A 21,912-nucleotide genomic window follows, 5' to 3' on the forward strand; every position below is an offset into this window, starting at 1 on the left:
CATCACTGAAGTTCCATTTTAGCGAGTAGCTGTGGATATTCTGGGTCCTTTTCCGAAAAAGACTCCCAGAGGAAAGCAGTACATACTGGCTTTCATGGATTTTGCCACCAGATGGCCGGAAGCAGTAGCTCTAAGCAACACCAGGGCTAAAAGTGTGTGCCAGGCACTAGCAGACATTTTTGCCCAGGTAGGTTGGCCCTCCGACATCCTCACAGATGCAGGAACTAATTTCCTGGCAGGAACTATGGAAAGCCTTTGGGAAGCTCATGGGGTAAATCACTTGTTTGCCACTCCTTACCACCATCAAACAAATGGCATGGTGGAGAAGTTTAATGGAACTTTGGGGGCCATGATACGTAAATACGTAAATGAGCACTCCAATGATTGGGACCTAGTGTTGCTGCAGTTGCTCTTTGCCTACAGAGCTGTACCACATCCCGGTTTAGGATTTTCACCATTTGAACTTGTATATGGCCGTGAGGTTAAGGGGCCATTACAGTTGGTGAAGCAGCAATGGGAGGGATTTACACCTTCTCCAGGAACTAACATTCTGGACTTTGTAACCAACCTACAAAACACCCTCCGAACCTCTCTAGCCCTTGCTAAAGAAAACCTATAGGATGCTCAAAAAGAGCAAAAAGCCTGGTATGATAAACATGCCAGAGAGTGTTCCTTCAAAGTAGGAGACCAGGTCATGGTCTTAAAGGCGCTCCAGGCCCATAAAATGGAAGCATTGTGGGAAGGGCCATTCATGGTCCAGGAGCGCCTGGGAGCTGTTAATTATCTCACAGCATTCCCCACCTCCAACTGAAAGTCTAAGGTATACCATATTAATTCTCTAAAGCCCTTTTATTCCAGAGAATTAAAGGTTTGTCAGTTTACAGTCCAGGGAGGAGATGACGCTGAGTGGCCTGAAGGTGTCTACTGTGAAGGGAAAAGAGCTGGCGGCGTGGAAGAGATGAACCTCTCCATGACCCTTGGGCATATGCATCGACAGCAGATCCAGGAGCTGTGAACTAGCTACGCACCGACATTCTCAGCCACCTCAGGACTGACTGAACGGGCATACCACTCCATTGACACAGGTAATGCTCACCCAATTAAAGTCCAACCTAACCGGGTGTCTCCCCAAGCTAAAACTGCTATAGAACAGGAGATCCAGGATATGTTACAGATGGGTGTAATCTACCTCTCTGGCAGTGCATGGGCATCTCCAGTGGTTCTAGTTCCCAAATCAGATGGGGAGATACGTTTTTGCGTGGACTACCATAAGCTAAATGCTGTAACTCACCCCGACAACTATCCAATGCCACGCACAGATGAACTATTAGAGAAACTGGGACGGGCCCAGTTCATCTCTACCTTGGACTTAACCAAGGGGTACTGGCAGGTACTGCTAGATGAATCCGCCAAGGAAAAGTCAGCCTTCACCACACATGTCGGGCTGTATGAATTTAATGTACTCCCTTTCGGGCTGCGGAATGCATACGCCATCTTCCAAAGACTTGTCGATGGTCTCCTAGCGGGATTAGGGGAATATGCAGTCGCTTATCTTGACTATGTTGCCATATTTTTGGATTCCTGGGAAGAATACCTGTAACATCTACAAAAAGTCTTTGAGCGAATAAGGGAGGCAGGACTAACTGGTAAGGCTAAGAAGTGTCAAATAGGCCTAAACAGAGTGATTTACCTTGGACACCAGGTGGGTCAAGGAACTATCAACCTCCTACAGGCCAAAGTGGATGCTATCCAAAAGTGGCCTGTCCCAAAGTCAAAGAAACAGGTTTAATCCTTCTTAGGCTTGGCCGGTTATTACAGGCGATTTGTTCCGCAATACAGCCAAATCGCCGCCCCACTGACAGACCTAACCAAAAAAGAAACAGCCAAATGCCGTTCAGTGGATCGGAGAGTGTCAGAAGGCCTTTAAACAGCTTAAAGTGACACTCATGTCTGATCCTGTACTAAGGGCCCCAGACTTTGACAAACCATTCCTAGTAACCACCCATGCCTCCAAGCATGGTGTGGGAGCAGTTTTAATGCAGGAAGGACCGGATCAAGAATTCCACCCTGTAGTGTTTCTCAGCAAGAAGCTGTCTAAGAGGGAAAGCAACTGGTCAGTCACTGAAAAAGAATGTTACGCCATTGTCTATGCTCTGAAAAAGCTACGCCTGTATGTTTGGGGATAGAGTTTCCACCTGCAAATCGACCATGCTGCACTACAGTGGCTTCATACCGCCACAGGAAATAACAAAAAACTTATTCGGTGGAGTTTAGCTCTCCAAGATTTTGATTTCGACATCCAACACATCTCAGGAGCTTCTAACAAAGTGGCTGATGCACTCTCCTGTGAAAGTTTCCCAGAATCAACTGGTTAAAATCGTCCTTGAGATGTGGAAAATATTTTTAGTCTTTATATACTTGGTAGTATATTTAGAGGTGCATGTGTCTTATTAACTCTGTTTTTTCCTAGAGCTCCAGGAAAGAAATCCCAGCCAGCGTATCACTCTATCTGTGATTTGGGGGTCATGTCATAAATATAAAGGGAAGGGAAAACATCTTTAAAATTCCTCCTGGCCAGAGGAAAAACCCTTTCACTTGTAAAGGGTTAAGAAGCTAGGATAACCTCGCTGGCACCTGACCACAATGACCAATGAGGAGACAAGATACTTTCAAAGCTGGAGGGGGGGGGGGAGAAACAAAGGGTCTGTATCTGTCTGGGTGATGCTTTGGCCGGGGACAGAACAGGAATGGAGTCTTAGAACTTAGTAAGTCATCTAGCTAGAGATGCGTTAGATTCTGTTTTCTTTAAATGGCTGAGAAAATAAGCTGTGCTGAATGGAATGGATATTCCTGTCTTTGTGTCTTTTTGTAACTTAAGGTTTTGCCTAGAGGGATTCTCTATGTTTTGAATCTGATTACCCTGTAAGGTATTTACCATCCTGATTTTACAGAGGTGATCCTTTTTACTTTTTCTTCTATTAAAATCCTTCTTTTAAGAAACTGAATGCTTTTTCATTGTTCTTAAGATCCAAGAGTTTGGATCTGTGGTCACCTATGCAAATGGGTGAGGATTTTTATCAAACCTTCCCCAGAAAAAAAGGGGGTAAGATTTGGGAGGATTCTGGGGGGGAAAGACGTTTCCAAACGAACTCTTTCTCAGTAACCGGTGTTAGATGTTTGGTTGTGGCAGCGAAAGTCCAAGGGCAAAAGGTAAAATAGTTTGTACCTTGGGAAAGTTTTAACCTAAGCTGGTAAAAGTAAGCTTAGGAGGTTTTCATGCAGGTCCCCACATCTGTACCCTAGAGTTCAGAGTCGGGAAGGAATCTTGACACCTGTTAAACCCAATTCTGCCCTGATTGACACCCCATGGAATCCCACTGACTTCAGAGTAGTTACTCCAGATTTCCACCTATGTCAAATGAGAGCAGGATTTGACTCTATGTTGTTAACCTACATTGAGGTGGTTTTCTGGTTAAAATTTGTTTCTCCTTTTGAGCACTCCAACAGTGTCCTCATTCAATGTGGGCCTGACTTCCGATACCTCCCCAAGTTGTCTGCAAACAAAGAGACTGTTATTTGACATTGAAATTTTGCTTGCCAGTACTTCTTAAAGGGGGCTATTAGACTGACTGATGTTTTGCTAAAACCATTGTTCGGAATCAGCAGAGAGAAGATTTTATTTATAATTTGGTCGCTAAGTATGCACAATGCTTTGCATCAACTTTGACAAGGTTATGAAACACCCATTGGAATTAATATGACAATAGCAACAAGACAACTACTGGGCTCAAGATCAATTCAATAAGGGACTGAATGCCTTCCAGATTGTGCTTAATCTCTGGCAGGATCAGCTTGTTCTCATGAGATAAGAATCACAAACGCCAGAACACCACCATCCTGCCAGTTTAATGAATGAGACAGAGACTTTGGTGTAAACCTTTTTACAATGGTAGAATCTATTGTTGCTAATTTTGTGATGTTAATAACTTCCATTTAATGGAGATTCCCAAAGCTGACTGGTCAAAGGAAACTGAATATGATAGGCAGGGGAAACGTAGCTGCCCTTCAAAGAGTGAGCTGCAAATGTATTAACATCTCAGCTTCTAAACTGGGTGACCCATCGCAGAGCAACTCGGAATGCTGAGTTTACTGGAATTGCAGCTGTGAGAATGCTAAAATGCTGATATACACCCCCTAGTGGCTCCATTCTTGTTGGCCAACAAATAACTGAAAATGAAGAGTTCGTTGCTCTCTGAAGAACTCCAAAGCATGAATGTTTTAATATTTCAACACCCCGTCTGTTCACAAGAGTAAAGCCAGCAAAGAGGCTAGAAAGATGGCACAGCTGGGAATTTAAGAATGTTGCGGCACTCTCTTTTGGAGGCCAAATGTTGGGCCTGCCAATTAGGTTCTCTTATGAACCTCTGTTGGGAGTGGGATTTCTGTAAAGTTGCCCATCTGATCTCAGTAGGAGGATGCTCTCTGACTTTCGCATAGAGTTCCACTGAGACCAGGCTGGCTCCAGGCTGCATTGGAAAACTAATGTATTTCTCCTCCTGCCCCTACTTCCGACTCTGTTTCTCATACATTTAGACAGATTAGTCTAATCTCAATGAAGGCACCATAGCAATTCAGATTGTCTCATAGATTACGATTGATACTGGGGCCAGGGAAACATTTAAACAAATCACAATTAAAAAATGAAAGGGAAATGAGAGACAAAAACTACAATCAGGAGTCTATTGTCCTTAGCTGGTGTGTGTGTGGTTATGTCCCGTAATTGTTAATGGAGATTAGACATGCCCAGCTAGGGGAGAACAGACCACTAGTGATCTAATTTAAATCCACAAACAAAGAAAATGCAGAGTTATGGCGAACACTGAAAATTCAGTGATCTAACTGAATCTCAATATATTAGTATACATGGTGTGACGACAGAGAACATCTAGACACTTAGGGTGAGTGCTCAGTAGATTTGCCCTTAACATTAGTGTTATTTAACTAACTCATTAGGAATTGGCTCTAAAGGGTTTAACTAGAATCTGTTTAGAAAGAACCCCACAGGATTTCATGCCATTCTCATGGGTGTAAAGTCCGGCTTACAAAGTCACGAGTGGTGCACACTTATTCAGTACTTATTGTCCATAGAATCATAGAATCATAGAATCATAGAATATCAGGGTTGGAAGGGACCCCAGAAGGTCATCTAGTCCAACCCCCTGCTCAAAGCAGGACCAAGTCCCAGTTAAATCATCCCAGCCAGGGCTTTGTCAAGCCTGACCTTAAAAACCTCTAAGGAAGGAGATTCTACCACCTCCCTAGGTAACGCATTCCAGTGTTTCACCACCCTCTTAGTGAAAAAGTTTTTCCTAATATCCAATCTAAACCTCCCCCATTGCAACTTGAGACCATTACTCCTCGTTCTGTCATCTGCTACCATGAGAACAGTCTAGAGCCATCCTCTTTGAAACCCCCTTTCAGGTAGTTGAAAGCAGCTATCAAATCCCCCCTCATTCTTCTCTTCTGCAGACTAAACAATCCCAGCTCCCTCAGCCTCTCCTCATAAGTCATGTGCTCTAGACCCCTAATCATTTTTGTTGCCCTTCGTTGTACTCTTTCCAATTTATCCACATCCTTCCTGTAGTGTGGGGCCCAAAACTGGACACAGTACTCCAGATGAGGCCTCACCAGTGTCGAATAGAGGGGAACGATCACGTCCCTCGATCTGCTCGCTATGCCCCTACTTATACAACCCAAAATGCCATTGGCCTTCTTGGCAACAAGGGCACACTGCTGACTCATATCCAGCTTCTCGTCCACTGTCACCCCTAGGTCCTTTTCCGCAGAACTGCTGCTGAGCCATTCGGTCCCTAGTCTGTAGCGGTGCATTGGATTCTTCCATCCTAAGTGCAATACCCTGCATTTATCCTTATTGAACCTCATTAGATTTCTTTTGGCCCAATCCTCCAATTTGTCTAGGTCCTTCTGTATCCTATCCCTCCCCTCCAGCGTATCTACCACTCCTCCCAGTTTAGTATCATCCGCAAATTTGCTGAGAGTGCAATCCACACCATCCTCCAGATCATTTATGAAGATATTGAACAAAACGGGCCCCAGGACCGACCCCTGGGGCACTCCACTTGACACCGGCTGCCAACTAGACATGGAGCCATTGATCACTACCCGTTGAGCCCGACAATCTAGCCAGCTTTCTACCCACCTTATAGTGCATTCATCCAGCCCATACTTCCTTAACTTGCTGACAAGAATGCTGTGGGAGACCGTGTCAAAAGCTTTGCTAAAGTCAAGAAACAATACATCCACTGCTTTCCCTTCATCCACAGAACCAGTAATCTCATCATAAAAGGCGATTAGATTAGTCAGGCATGACCTTCCCTTGGTGAATCCATGCTGACTGTTCCTGATCACTTTCCTCTCCTCTAAGTGCTTCAGGATTGATTCTTTGGGGACCTGCTCCATGATTTTTCCAGGGACTGAGGTGAGGCTGACCGGCCTGTAGTTCCCAGGATCCTCCTTCTTCCCTTTTTTAAAGATGGGCACTACATTAGCCTTTTTCCAGTCATCCGGGACTTCCCCCGTTCGCCACGAGTTTTCAAAGATAATGGCCAAGGGCTCTGCAATCACAGCCGCCAATTCCTTCAGCACTCTCGGATGCAATTCGTCCGGCCCCATGGACTTGTGCACGTCCAGCTTTTCTAAATAGTCCCTAACCACCTCTATCTCTACAGAGGGCTGGCCATCTCTTCCCCATTTTGTGTTGCCCAGCACAGCAGTCTGGGAGCTGACCTTGTTAGTGAAAACAGAGGCAAAAAAAGCATTGAGTACATTAGCTTTTTCCACATCCTCTGTCACTAGCTTGCCTCCCTCATTCAGTAAGGGGCCCACACTTTCCTTGGCTTTCTTCTTGTTGCCAACATACCTGAAGAAACCCTTCTTGTTACTCTTGACATCTCTTGCTAGCTGCAGCTCCAGGTGCGATTTGGCCCTCCTGATATCTTTCCTACATGCCCGAGCAATATTTTTATACTCTTCCCTGGTCATATGTCCAACCTTCCACTTCTTGTAAGCTTCTTTTTTATGTTTAAGATCCGCTAGGATTTCACCATTAAGCCAAGCTGGTCGCCTGCCATATTTACTATTCTTTCGACTCATCGGGATGGTTTGTCCCTGTAACCTCAACAGGGATTCCTTGAAATACAGCCAGCTCTCCTGGACTCCCTTCCCTTTCATGTTAGTCCCCCAGGGGATCCTGGCCATCTGTTCCCTGAGGGAGTCAAAGTCTGCTTTCCTGAAGTCCAGGGTCCGTATCCTGCTGCTTACCTTTCTTCCCTGCGTCAGGATCCTGAACTCCACCAACTCATGGTCACTGCCTCCCAGATTCCCATCCACTTTTGCTTCCCCCACTAATTCTACCCGGTTTGTGAGCAGCAGGTCAAGAAAAGCGCTCCCCCTAGTTGGCTCCCCTAGCACTTGCACCAGGAAATTGTCCCCTACGCTTTCCAAAAACTTCCTGGATTGTCTATGCACCGCTGTATTGCTCTCCCAGCAGATATCAGGAAAATTAAAGTCACCCATGAGAATCAGGGCATGCGATCTAGTAGCTTCCGTGAGTTGCCGGAAGAAAGCCTCATCCACCTCATCCCCCTGGTCCGGTGGTCTATAGCAGACTCCCACCATGACATCACTCTTGTTGCACACACTTCTAAACTTAATCCAGAGACACTCAGGTTTTTCCACAGTTTCGTACAGGGAGCTCTGAGCAGTCATACTGCTCCCTTACATACAGTGCTACTCCCCCACCTTTTCTGCCCTGCCTGTCCTTCCTGAACAGTTTATAACCATCCATGACTGTACTCCAGTCATGTGAGTTATCCCACCAAGTCTCTGTTATTCCAATCACGTCATAATTCCTTGACATCACCAGGACCTCCAGTTCTCCCTGCTTGTTTCCAAGGCTTTGTGCATTTGTATATAAGCACTTGAGATAACCTGTTGATCGCCCCTCATTCCCAGTATGAGGCAGGAGCCCTCCCCTCACAGACCTTCCTGCCTGTGCTTCCTCCCGGTATCCCGCTTTCCCACTTACCTCAGGGCTTTGGTCTCCTTCCCCCGGTGAACCTAGTTTAAAGCCCTCCTCACTAGGTTAGCCAGCCTGCTGGCAAAGATGTTCTTCCCTCTCTTCGTAAGATGGAGCCCGTCTCTGCCCAGCACTCCTCCTTCATGGAACACCATCCCATGGTCAAAGAATCCAAAGCCTTCTCTCCGACACCACCTGCGTAGCCATTCGTTGACCTCCACGATTCGACGGTCCCTACCCAGGCCTTTTCCTTCCACGGGGAGGATGGACGAGAACACCATCCGGTGCAACCATTTACTAAGTAGGACCATGAGGAAAGAAAGATCCGCTTGATGCCCAGGCACTGGACTGAGACTCAAGAGATCTGTGTTCAAATCCCACCAGTGGCACAACATTCCTCTGTGACAAGTCATTTAGAAGAGCCTTCTCCAGCAAAGCTCTTACACATGTGTGTACATCAAAGTTTGTCAATACCCTGTTGACTTAAATGGGACTACGCATGTGCTTTGCTGAATCTCTCTGTGCCTGCATTTTCCACCTGTATAATGGGCACAATGCTACTTTGTTTTTCTAGCCTTTGTCTGTCATTTAATTAGACAATAACTCTTAGGGGGGGAGCTTCTTCCTGTGTGTTTGTACAGCACCTAGATCTCAGTTGGAGTGTCTAGGTACTATTGACAGCAATGCAGATATAACAGTCACAATAACTTTTCACAGGTGGAAGACACAGGTAGCTTTTTACCCATAGAAAATGGACTCTAGCCACACACCTGGTTTGATATCTGCTTTTCCTGGCACCTCCAGCTAATTACTGGCTGAGCTGTAATAGAAACATCACAGCAGAATTTCCTGCCAGGATGGAGTCAGTCAGATTGTAACATGTGCTGTGCAGGTCAGAGACTGTTTGCCCTTCAGCTCTATATAAAATAAATGTTTTCAGTGACGTCATAAAAATACTGGACAGATTCAGAATGAATCACTCCACACAGTGTGTTTTACAAGGTGGTGCAACTGTGTGGAGAGAGAATTTTAAAGGGACTTTCTCAGTGTTTTAGTACAAAGGGAAACGCTGGAGTGTTTTGCAAAAAACACACTCAAGCTTTCTTGGTGGGAGTCGCAAATTGCATGGATAGAGTGACCCTGTGTGTTTACTTTGCTTCATTTAGGATACCTGCAGTTTAGCGATGTGTCAAGGAACGCTCTGGAGCAAGAGGCACCGTAGGCTGTTTCTGATTTGTGACATATTTACTGTGGCGTTTCCTTTGCAGGGGTTTCCAAAAGCCAGGCCGAGCCATCATGAAAAGCAAAACACCATGTCTGAGCTGCACGTTGGGTCACGGGCTGAGCAACAGCAGCGGTAAGAGTGGGTGGGAGGAAGGAGCCCTGCATCTGAGTGGAGAGGGCAGCTAAACAAGGTAGCATGTGAAGTAGTTTGTTTTCTCTTCCACTACTCTACTGAACGTAGCCTAGCTGGCTTCAATTCCCAGTTCTGCTACCCATCTCCTGCATGATCTTGGGCAAGTCACTTAAACTCTCTGTGCTTGAGTTGGCTATTTATTAAATGGGGATAATAATCCTTGCTTTTTTCCTTCTCTCAGGGAAAAGACAAGTCAGCCTTGTCTCTTCAGATAGTGAACAATTTGGGGCAGGGATTGCCTCTTATTCTATTTGTTCTGTGCCTAGCACAATGGAGCCCTGATCTCAGTCGGGGTCTCTAGGCACCATTGTAATACAAATTACTATTGAAAACTATGATCATCATCTGGATTTCATAAATACTTGTTTGACACCTTTAATGCAAGCCTCAGCATTTTGAGCTACTTGTCCAGTAGAGAAAACTAAGCAGGAAGGAACAGATTAATTAATATACATTAATAGAGCAAGTGTTTGGAAGGACAGTTTGATTTTAAGGGCAGATTTTCAAAGGTACAACTGGGAGTTGAGTGCCATTGAAAACCTTCCCATAATGCTTTAAAAAGGGATGTCCTAAGATTAAATATAGAGATATTTTGCATCGTAATAATGAAAACCCTTTTTTAAACTTGCCTGTTGACCTGTGCCCAAATAACTTGCTACATGTGAACGCCAAACTACAAAATCATTATTTAAATAGCTGTACATTGCTTGCATGCTGCAAATCCAGCAACAGACCTCAGTGCGGCTCAAGTTTATTTATGCTAACAAAGTTTCCATATGAGGAGTACGAAGGGTGTGGGTCTGAGTCTCTCTCAGATTGCTTTCACCTACACTCATGCTTACACCGATTTCTGAAAGCGATTTATTTTGCCTTCTCTGTCCCCAATTTCAGATTCCGTTTTGGAACTGTATATAGGGTGGGAAGACTGGCTTCTTCTTATGTCCTATTCTGAACTTAATTTATGGAAGTTGAGCTGAAGTTGAGGATATGACCAGAAACAGATTATTTCAACTCCAGGTACGGCGCTGGCACACCTCCAAGACAAACACACCAGAACCCATAAACTTGTCCAGGGGGGCAGAAGAGTAACAAAAGAGTCCTGTCATTTCAGGCTGAGGAAATTCATAACCCTTCTAAAATACAGTCTCCACTAACCCCTCTCCGCTCTTAAAGCTGGATGCTACAAAGGGGCTTCAGAGACACCTACAGACTTGTCCTATTGCATTTCCTGAGCGGGGTTGGTATGCTCTGAGCTCTCAAGGATTGGAGAGGGCCTCGCATCTGTTCACACAGTGCCAAGCATACTGCCAGCACCTTGCAAATAACAATAGCAGCTCATGCAACTGGACTCTGAACCATTTCTAGGCAGCTAGTTATGAGGTGAAAGCATTAGAAGTAGATTGGATTTTCAGGGGGGAGGGGACCATACATGCCTGAATCCAAACAAAGCAAAGCCCTGGGGGTAGGGAGAGAGAAGGGGAATAGGGGGAGGGAGAGGAAAGAAAAAGCAAAGTAAATATCTGTGGCTAACAAACCATACTTGGTATTTTCTTTTCAAGGAGGTTTCATGCTTTAGGGACTCCTGAGGAAAGGCTGTTAGCTGTGCCAGATTAGCGTGGTCATCTGATAACGTAAACTACTGTCGACAAAAGAAAAACTCCATTGCACTGGAGTCTAAATCAAACATACAGCCTGTTTGCAGACTAATGTGTTATATCTCCTAAGCCCCAACAAGCTTTTTCCACACACACACGCTTTGCTGGACCAAAGAATGAAAAGCAAATGTAGTCAGACCAAGCGAATACTGAATATTTCATTTGGATACATTTACAGTCATGGGAGGCCAGCATCATCTCTGGTTTTGTAACTAGTTATTACAATACAATGAAAAGACGGGGGGCGGGGGGAAAGAGTGGTGTATATAAAAAGGAAAGACTAGTAAAACACTAAGCACCATAATGTTCTACTTAAAAAACCAACACTACACAAAAGGGGGCTTATTGTGGGCCTGTCCTGGGTTATATTTCAAAGTATTTTGAAATAATTTTTGCCCCCAGCTGTTGCTTAGGAGAGCTCCTTGGGCTCTTGAGGCTAAAATCCGTCTCTTCTCCAGCAGCTGGCATTAATGATTTCCCTTCTTTTAAAGGAAGGATTAAAGAGCAGCAATGGGTTTGTTTTGAAATACACTAAAAGCCCGCCCCCCCCATCCCGCACCCTGAAATAATTATATTTAGTAAACAAATAAGAGAAATCAAAGTGAGGTGAATTCAAGGTCTTGCAATGCTTGACTGTCTTATTAAACCTGAAAATTCTGGGATTTCCACAGTTAAAGCAGACACTCCATTACTTGCATGCACCCTTGTTTTACAGACTATACGGTATTTTCTTGGTTCCAGGGAGGTTGTACTGTCACATACTATGTTCTCACTCTGATCTCTGCTCGGTATCTATGCTTCTATATAGCTAGACCAGAAAAGGAGCACAAGCTGTCTTCTTTCCTCTCTTTGCTATTCTCTAGACACAATAGGGCATGTACCTCACTTGTCCTCCACTATGCCCTTCTGTCCCAGTCCTGATCAACTAGCATTTACCTTCTGAAGACATCTCTCAAATAGATGCATGGTGCATGAGATCAGCTAAGATGCTCTGGCCACTGGCCCCCATGGGAGAGAGACATGGTGGCAGGCTGGTCTCTTGAACTTGTTTCCCCCTCTCGGTCTGACAGCACCAAGCCTACTGACCTTCAGGGCACACTGCAGAGCTTGCCATATCCAAAGGGTTCTGCGAAGGGGCTGAGTCAAAAGGGTGGGGGGTTAATGGAGTGAGACAGAAGAGTGATTTCTGAATGAAGCTGAACCAGTGAGGAGTGTGTAACTTCTTCTCTTAAGCAAAGTAAGCTGTCATGGGATAAGAGGGAAGGTCCTCTCATGGATCAGTAACTGGTTAAAAGATAGGAAACAAAGGGTAGGAATAAATGGTCGGTTTCCAGAAGGGAGAGAGGTAAATAGTGGTGTCCCCCAGGGGTGTGTTCTGAGACCAGTCCTATTCAACATATTCATAAATGATCTGGAAAAGGGGGTAAAAAGTGAGGTGGCAAAATTTGCAGATGATACAAAACTATTTAATATAGTTAAGTCCCAGGCAAACTTCAAAGAGCTACAAAAGGATCTCACAAAACTGGATGACTGGGCAACAAAATGGTAGATGAAATTCAATGTTGATAAAGGCAAAGTAATGCACATTGGAAAACATAATCCCAACTATACATATAAAATGATAGGGTCTAAATTAGCTGTGACCACTCAAGAAAGAGATCTTGGAGTCATTGTGGATAGTTCTCTGAAAACATCCATTCAATGTGCAGCGGCAGTCAAAAAAGCGAACAGAATTTTGGGAATCATTAGAAAAGGGATAGATAATAAGACAGAAAATACCATATTGCCTCTATATAAATCCATGGTGCACCCACATCTTGAATACTGCGTGAAGATGTGGTCGCCCCATCTCAAAAAAGATATTTTGGACTTGGAAAAGGCTCAGAAAAGGGCAACAAAAATGATGAGGGGTATGGAACAGCTTCCATATGAGGAAAGATTAGTAAGACTTGGACTTTTCAGCTTGGAAAAGAGACGACTAAGGGGGGATATGACAGAGGTCTATAAAATCATGACTGGTGTGGAGAAAGTAAATAAGGAAGTGTTATTCACTCTTTCTCATAACACATGAACTAGGGGCCACTAAATGAAATTAATAGGCATCAGCTTTAAAACAAACAAAAGGAAGTATTTTTTTCACACAACACACAGTCAATCTGTGGAACTTCTTGCCAGAGGATGTTGTGAAGGCCAAGACTATAACAGGGTTCAAAAAAGAACTAGATAAATTCATGGAGGATAGGTCCATCAATGGCTATTAGCCAGGAAGGGCAGGGATGGTGTCCCTAGGCTCTGATTGCCAGAAGCTGGGAATGGGTAACAGGGAATGGATCACTTGATGATTACCTGTTCTGTTCATTCCCTCTGGGGCACCTGACATTGGCCACTGTAGAAAGACAGCATACTGGGCTAGATGGACCTTTGGTCTGACCTAGTATGGCAGTTCTTATGTTCGATCCAGCTATTTAGGGATTTTATGTGTATGTGCACCTAGCACAATGGACAGTCAAATCGGAAAACAAAGTAGCCATGGAGGTGCCCTCTGGATTCAAAAACAAGTCACCAGCTCTGCTGCTGCTTGGCTCCACCACACAGCCACAGGGCTTCAGACTCTGATTTTTGCATTGCAAAATCTATTAGATTGTCTAACCCTGGAGGCATCCCTACCTTTTCATCATCACCCACATACATTCCCAATGCTGCTGCAGAGCTCTGCAATTCTACCTCCACACAGCAAACCATCATTTTGTTTTAATAGGTGGATTCACCTACCTTTCTGTCTGGCTGCAGGATTAACAACAGAACATTGTACTAGCCGGTAGTGTCTTACCTGTGGCATTTGAAAGGGCGAGGGACTCCATTGAGCCCCGTGGTGTTTGCTCGGTGGGTGTTAGGTCCTCAGTGAATTTAAGTGCATTGATTGGATGCCTTGTTCGACACTGTTGGGTAGACATCCCGCCTTCTTCCTCTTCATCATATTTTGGAACTTTGATGCTTCCTCTGGTTTCATTAAAACTCTGGTTAGACATATCGCTATAGCTTTCTTGTGACCTAAGCCTTCCTGAGTAATAATCTTCTCTGCACTCCTGGTTGAAGCTTCCACTATGACCCTTCATCGCTATAGATGAACTTCTCTTTGGATTGCTAAAATGTTTGGCCCATAAATCTGGTTGAGTGCCTGGGACCTGTCCTGGGTTATAGGAAGTCCTTAAATTACACTGGCTGAGCAGTTGCAAGGGGCTTTGGGATTGACTTTGCTCCATTTGATTTCCATAGTGATAGAGTTCATCTCTACTCCTCCATATGTGCTCTCTGTTTAGGCTAGGAGTCTGACTAGACAAACTCAGCAAATCCATCTGTAGCGACAGTGGGTCCACATCTGCAGAAAGTCTATTTGAGGTCACTTGCAGTTGACTGCACTGATTTAACATGTTTTCCTCCACTTTCCCTTTGTTCTTGCCAATTTTGGCACTGCGGCGGGACTCCTTTGCTCTTGCGTTCTGAAATGCCGAATCTGATGAATCTGAGCCGTTAGGATCATCGCCCATGCTGCATGCCCTCGAACAGAATATCTGCCCTTGTTTTGGAAGGAAAGGTCGACCAAGTAGGGATTTCTTGCACTGAGCACAGCAAAAACAGGTTTCTGTAGCATGCCAGTGTTGGCCGTCATAAGTCATCTGGCCCTGGTCAATACCTTGGGGGAGGGAGGGGAAAACGTATAGAAAGTGTAAGAGCTATGTCATGAATTGGAAGTTACTCCCCAGAAATTTTAGTGGTTTCATTTTCTAACTATTCATGAAAGATAAATCAAGAATGAAAACATAGAAGGCTCTGATTCTACCATCTTTCCTCATGTTGAGGAGCAAGCCCATAAAAATAATCCACATATAGGTCCCAATCCTTTGGTAACTTCAATGGGACTACTAAATTGTGTAAAGTTAAGTATAAGTCTTCACAGGTTCAAGGCCTAACCAAAGGACTTACTTAATGTTAGAATCGGTGGCACAGCTGAGTCAGGGGTTATTTAATTTTAAATGGTTATTTCATATTTTAAATGGTAGGAACATGAACATTTCTTCACAAAGTTGTTGAAGTCAATGCAATAAAACCACTAGCTACTTAACCCCCCCCCCCCAAACCAACAACCCAGAAGAGGAATTTGTGCTGCTTTCCCAGTTATGAGACGTAACTAAATATAAATCCATCCCTGCCCTTGACTACTCTATTCCCTGTAGATTTTAAGACCCAAACTTCTTTTAACTATTGTAGCCTCTTCTCTAAAGAGGAGAGGTAAAGAGACTACATGAACAATCACCTTGGCTTGCTTTATACTCAAATCCATTAGGAGCAGCCGTACAGAGGATCAAGTTTGCCTTCACTCAGCCCTGCCTGGCTTACTGAGGGAATTAAATTCATTGTAGGCCTAACAAGGAGAATCTGTTCTGAACAAGCAGATGCACAAGGCTTACCAGTCATAGGTTACACCGGGTGTAACTTCAATTGATCACCACCATATTTACCCAAGAATTATCCCTGCTAGGTTAGCTCTTCTTTGTACTCACAATGGGAAGCTGGCTTTAAATCATATGTATTCCCTGAAATCCTCTTTACTAACTGGTGTTAAAGGCTTCACTGCAGACTAATGTGCTGTACCTCCACTCCCCCACACCAAAATTCAACAAGGTCTAAAGACAGTTTTTTAAAATGGGGTAGCCAATGGGAGAGTGGGCAATGGGCAGTCTATTCGTCAGCACTTAACCCACACAACCACTAAACTGAAACACAGTCATTACATTGTCACTCCAACCTCCTGGGAATCCTGTGGGGAAGATTCAAAATGCATTTTCATTAACCCTCCCTACCCAAATATGTACTGCAAGCAGAGAGCAGTTACTCTGTATTTATAAACAGAAGAGCCTAATACAAAAAGAAATTACAACCGACTGGCTCAAAGAGAGGCAGACAAAAAATGTGTGTGGTACATATGTGGTAATCCTTTTTTTGGTCAAAGATATAAATATTTTCCAGGGGGTGAAAACAGCATCTGAAGACACAATTATAATTCATATTTTTATATGTCAGGTTACATTGCAGTTCTTGGGGAAAAAGTAATTACCTTAGTAACTGCTGCATGATATACAGAATGCTCAGGGCATAAAGAACATTATGAAGAACTCAACTATACATGTGTGCAACACAAGTTTCCACATAGAGAGTACATTTGACTAATTTTATATGTATATATTTTCCCATTAACCCATTATAATATACCCATTAGCCCATTCTATTCCGAGCTAGAACTGTTTTCAGTGTAACTCTTTTCTCCAGTGTAACAAGCAAACCACTTATATTGCATTTGAATGCCAAAGGGAGAGAAGGCAGTGGGTGGAACATCACCTTTTTATTCAGCCAGATAGTGCCCTCTCTCCTGAAGTTATCTCCAGGAGAAGCAGGAGGATTTTTTTCTTATTTAGAGGCTCTGCTATACACCCCAGTTCTGCAAAGCTCAGGCTTAGTTTTAACTGATATGGGGCTTAAGCTCATGTTTGCATTATTATTAATCATTTGTATTGTGGTAGCACCTAGAGGCCCAAGCCCTGCTGTGCCAGGCATTGCACAAACCTATGGTAAAATACATTCCCTCTCTTGAAGAGCTTACATTCTCAGTAGAAGACAAGGGACAGAGAGGCGGACAGCACAAAGTAACAGTGAGACAAGTGTGATAAGCATAGCAGCTGCTTCTCCAGAGTTGAGTGTTCTGAAGGCATCACAGCAGACATCAGTTTTAAGGAGGGACGTGATGGAGGACAAAGTTAAGCACGTCCTTAAGTGCTTTGCTGAAATTTTTATTCCTCTGTTGACCATTTCATGTGAGAAAAAGGGTTCCCCACCCACACCGTGCAGTACTGCATAAAAATGTGCACTTACCTATGGGGACAAATAAAGGCCTGTCTGTGCATCCATCCGTGTAAAGAGATTTTTTTTTTTTTTACAACACCCAGCAAAACAGCCAGGCAGATTCCAGAATGTAGTAACATTAGCTGCCAAGCTCATATTAACCATTGTGATTAGTATGAGATTAAGGAATGTTAATGTATCAGTATTTAGGAAAAAAATGAGCTAGCACCCAGTGTACAAATGTATTTTTAGAGCAGCAAAATATCAGCAGCAGAAATCTAGATTAAGTCTGCAGTTGTTGTTAGTTTTCTTTTTCTCTCTCTCTGACACACACTCTCTCTCTCTCTCTCTTTTTGCTGAGCACATCACATCTATTTGTGGATTAAACAAGCAAATTGAAATGTTAATGATTTCTATTGAACACACATTTCCCCTTGGAACGGCTCATTAACCCATATGCTCCCTATGAGAGCTGGAGTGAGGAGGATCAGCTACAACAAGTGCAAGAGTATTTAAAAGAAAATGTTAAAATGGACAGTAAATGAGTCAGTGAAATCTTTGCTTTTGGTAGTTTTATTATCTCCTGAGACTGCTTTCCAATGTTCTTCCTGTTTCAAGAAACCTTCCCTAGCACAAAAGGGGATATGATCAGCCTCTCTTTTTCCTCCCTGTAAAAGCAGTCATTTAAACAAATAAATTACCTTTCTTGATTCTCCAGGAAAAGTCAGATGTTTGCATCTATAGTTATTTCCGCAGGGCAGGGACATGGCTGGCGGCAGCTGTACATAGATTTTCCTCGCACAGCGGAAATGAGGCGGTATTGACTGAAGTCCCATACAGACTCCTGCACTGCCAAGTGGTTTCCGAAGGATTTATTGAAACAAGTAACAGTGCCAGAAATGTCCTTTCGAGTTAAAGTCATTTCTACAGGTTGCCTCAGGTGTGTTCCGCTCAAAATATTACCAAACCAATGAAATAAAAGCAACAGTACAACAAAGCATGATATCACCATCTTAAATGAACCCACATCAAAAGGTGCATGACTTCATCCCCCCCTCCCCGACTCATGCTCTCTCCTGTTGACAGCTGGCAGGGAATTTTGCCCTTACCTATGTGTTGTGAGCAGGTGTCGCAGTATTCCGCATACAAAGATTCAAAGCAGTTGCAGCAGTACGGCCTGCCTTCCTTCATGATGTACCTCTGGCCCCCCAGCACCGTTTCGCATTCAAAACAGCAAAAGTGCTTCATGTGCCAGTGTCTCCCTTCGGCCTCGGTGCATTCGTCGGCAAAAATGATCTGGGAAAAGCCAGAGAAGGAAATGAGCCAACCGGGATCGCAGACAGACAGAGAGAGGGCTTAGAACGTGGAGATTTGTGTTACACCGGTCATGCCGCTCACCTCCACCGCCTTTGTCAGTTTCCATCTCCTGTTGCGTACTGTCCAACATGTGGACTGGGAGCTCTCTGGAGGAAGGGAGTGTCATCTTTGTTATTTGTCTCTACGGCACGTAGCACAATGAAGCCCTGAGCCCCGATCAGGATTTCTCGGCACCACCATAATATAAATCATGGGGGCTGGACATGGGATATGGGGAGGAAGGAAATTGAAGTAAAAGAGCTGCCTTGTTTTTATTTATAGCCGGGGAATTGATTTTAATTATGATTTAAATCAGCAAGCAGGAAACCTTGATTTAAAACATCCATTTTAACCGTGTTCTGCATTTCTACTTCTTAGTTATTTTCTTAAAGAAATGTTGATTCGCATTGATTGGTAATCTCTAAAATGCGTTGAATTGCACCTATATCTTGGCACTAAATTTGATGCTTCTGTTTGATATGCAAGAGGCTACATTCTAGCTATATACCTTTATTTAAACCAGTGGTTCCCAAACTTGTTCTGCCGTTTGTGTAGGGAAAGCCCCTGGCAGGCCAGGCTGGTTTGTTTACCTGCCGTGTCCACAGGTTCGGCCGATCGCGGCTCCCAGTGGTCGCGGTTCACTGCTCCAGGCCAATGGGAGCTGCTGGAAGCAGCGTGGGCCAAGGGACGTACTGGCTGCTGCTTCCAGCAGCTCCCATTGGCCTGGAGCAGCGAACCGCAGCCACTGGGAGCTGCGATCAGCCGAACCTGCGGACGTGGCAGGTAAACAAACCGGCCCAGCCCGCCAGGGGCTTTCCCTACACAAGCAGCAGAACACGTTTGGGAATCACTGATTTAAACAATTGTTTGGTTTCACTGAGAGGTCCTCAAACATTTTACTAATGACCCACCAACTGCAATTTGTCTTTCTTGGGGACCTAACGTTGTCCCTGTTCTTCCACCTCTCCATACCTGCTCCCCTACCCTTCTCAGCCCCGCAATCACCTGCTCCCCCACTTCTCAGCCTAAGCCTCCTGCTCAACTCCCTCCAGCCCTCTGGTTCTCGCTTTCCCATCCCTGTCCCCTTCTGCAGCCCTAGCCGGTCTCTGTCCCCCTGCGATGAGACTGTGATTGCTGGCTCTGGACACTTCCTCTGAGCCACTGCTGCCTGGAACCCGTTCCCCACGTCACTGCCTGCTGCCCAGAGAGCATGTCCATATGTGGATCCCTCCCAAGACCCACTGGTGAGCTGGGACCCACCATTTGGGAAACACTGGCATAATTTACCTTTATTCAGATGCTTAACTTTTACTTTTTTATGTTAGAAAAAAGATGAATTATACATTTCTGATTTAGTAGATGATGATTCATTTTGTACTTATGATTTGTGCCAAGCTCCATTTGGATGGAAAGTCAACTTCAATTAAAAATGCACAAAAACAGATTTTTTTTTAAAAAAAAGAATAAAACTACCCTGGATACATAAGAAAATAAAAGTTGACCAAATTGTTGATCAAAACAGCTTTTTACTTTCAAACAAACTGATTTATTTAGAAAAAGTAAAGAATATCTGTAGTTAGTGAGCTGAACTGATTGTTTCTGGTCACCATGCCCTTTAAAGTTTTAGAACTGTAGATCTCATCCTCTCACACCATGGCTGTATCCAGAGATTGGAAGAGGAAAACAGGTTTTCCCGCTCTTTCAACTCCCAATTGTTTTCTTTACTTTGAAAGAACTAGTCATTGAACTGAACTAGTGGAATAAACTGAACTGAAAAAATATTCTCTTTGCATCTTCTGAAAGCAGCTACTGCTGTCAAAAGCTGACTTAGCCTTTTGACAAATTCTGGTTCCAGGTGCTTAGCCAGTGACTTCCACCAGTTCAGTGGTTTAACTCTTTAAAACTTGGCAGCAAACATGTATTGCTGAATATTTATTTTTACATTCAATTTAAATGATTTTAATACATTATAAAATGTTTAGCTTTTAACATAATTTGTCAATTTCAAAATTTAATTTTAAATAGGTTTATTTTTAAAAAATAAATCTGGATTTAATTCAAATAAAAAATCCAATTTGAATAAAAAAACGTTTTTTCTTTTTTACTTTAAAAAATGATCACATTTTATCCACCTTGTTTATAGCACAATATTGCAGGCAGGCACAGCACTTCACAGGAAAACAAAAAGATTAGATCCTCTAATCGGGATCTTACTGTACTAATTAGGATCACTGCATGAATTACAGAGCAAACAGAGTCTCTTTTAATATTAAGGTTCCATTTGTACCTGGTGTCTGAGGGGTTAATGAATGACTCATAGATATTATAAACATGTTACAAAACGAGTAGTGTGAGTTATAGATGCTTCTGAGCACATCAGTGGATGATGTGAAGTCAAAGTAATAAGCAACTTCTTGACCTGTGGGACTCTGTATTAATAACTGATTAGCCATTTTTAAAACCCCTATTAATCATTTATTAACCATTTATAAAGGGAACCTTAATATAAAGAGTGACTGAAACACAACAAAAATGATAACCTATCAGGGTGAGGAGCGAGACGGCAGCATTCGCAGCAGCAATGCGTAGCATCCCGACAATGCTTTTCATCCACAGATGGCCAACAATGAGAAAGAATCAGCATCCCCATTTTATTGATGAGGAAACTGAGGCCCAGAGTTAGCTGAGTTATTTGAGGTTACACTGAGTGAACAACTGAGTTACAAATAAAGTCTTGGCCTCTCAACTTCTAACAATACTCCTATGCAGTGAGCTACTTGGCCTCCGTGACAGAGGCTAGGCCAGCACAGTATATTCTGCAGAGCAGGTGGATAGGAAGCTTTGTTTTGTGGTTATTTCATATTATTTGTGATTATTTTTGGACATAAAGAGGGAATTGAACAGGGTATTTGTATTAGAATTTGTAACAGGACTTTGCAAGGATAAAAGTACATGAAAAAAAGTTACTCTGCTTAAAAGAACCAGAAACAGGGCCATTTCAATGGTTAGGAGTTTGTTTTTTACTGGTAACATTACAAATCTAATTGGATACATAAGTCAATGCTCTTTATACTTGATGTGGATATACAGTGGGATTTTTATTGGACACTTGCACAGATGGGATTTAGGATTTTTATAATACTTATGGTTTTCCACACTTCAGTTTTCATAACTCTCCAAGCCAGAACAATTTCCTTCACCAGCCTTTAAACTGAGATTGACACTTGAGAAACATCCAGAATCAGCCTCAAAGGTTTTTTTGTACATTTGTTCTGCTTCTCATATCCCTTTAATCTCTTCTATTAAGGTCTATTTCAATACAATGTAGAGTCAAACTCCACATATCACAAGATATAGAACACTCTCTCCTCCACTGCAAATGTGAGGTTTCTGCTGGTAGACCTGCATACAGTGGAGGCACCACTATCCATGGCTGGGATGAAATTGCACCGCTTGGTATGTCATTACAGGAAAGTTACTGAAAAGTT

General features: G+C 43.5%; 1 protein-coding gene across 1 annotated transcript in view; it reads right to left on the reverse strand.

The window, feature by feature from the left end:
* The window catches only part of PRICKLE2 (prickle planar cell polarity protein 2), a 207,420-nt gene that overhangs the window by 21,383 nt on the left and 164,125 nt on the right, over positions 1–21,912 (reverse strand). The window contains 2 exon segments of the mRNA XM_038411679.2: positions 14,001–14,864; positions 18,178–18,364. Coding sequence (XP_038267607.1) covers positions 14,001–14,864; positions 18,178–18,364 — 1,051 coding nt within the window.

This window comes from Dermochelys coriacea, chromosome 7 (genome assembly GCF_009764565.3).
Source record: "Dermochelys coriacea isolate rDerCor1 chromosome 7, rDerCor1.pri.v4, whole genome shotgun sequence".
NCBI classification, from domain to species: domain Eukaryota; kingdom Metazoa; phylum Chordata; order Testudines; family Dermochelyidae; genus Dermochelys; species Dermochelys coriacea.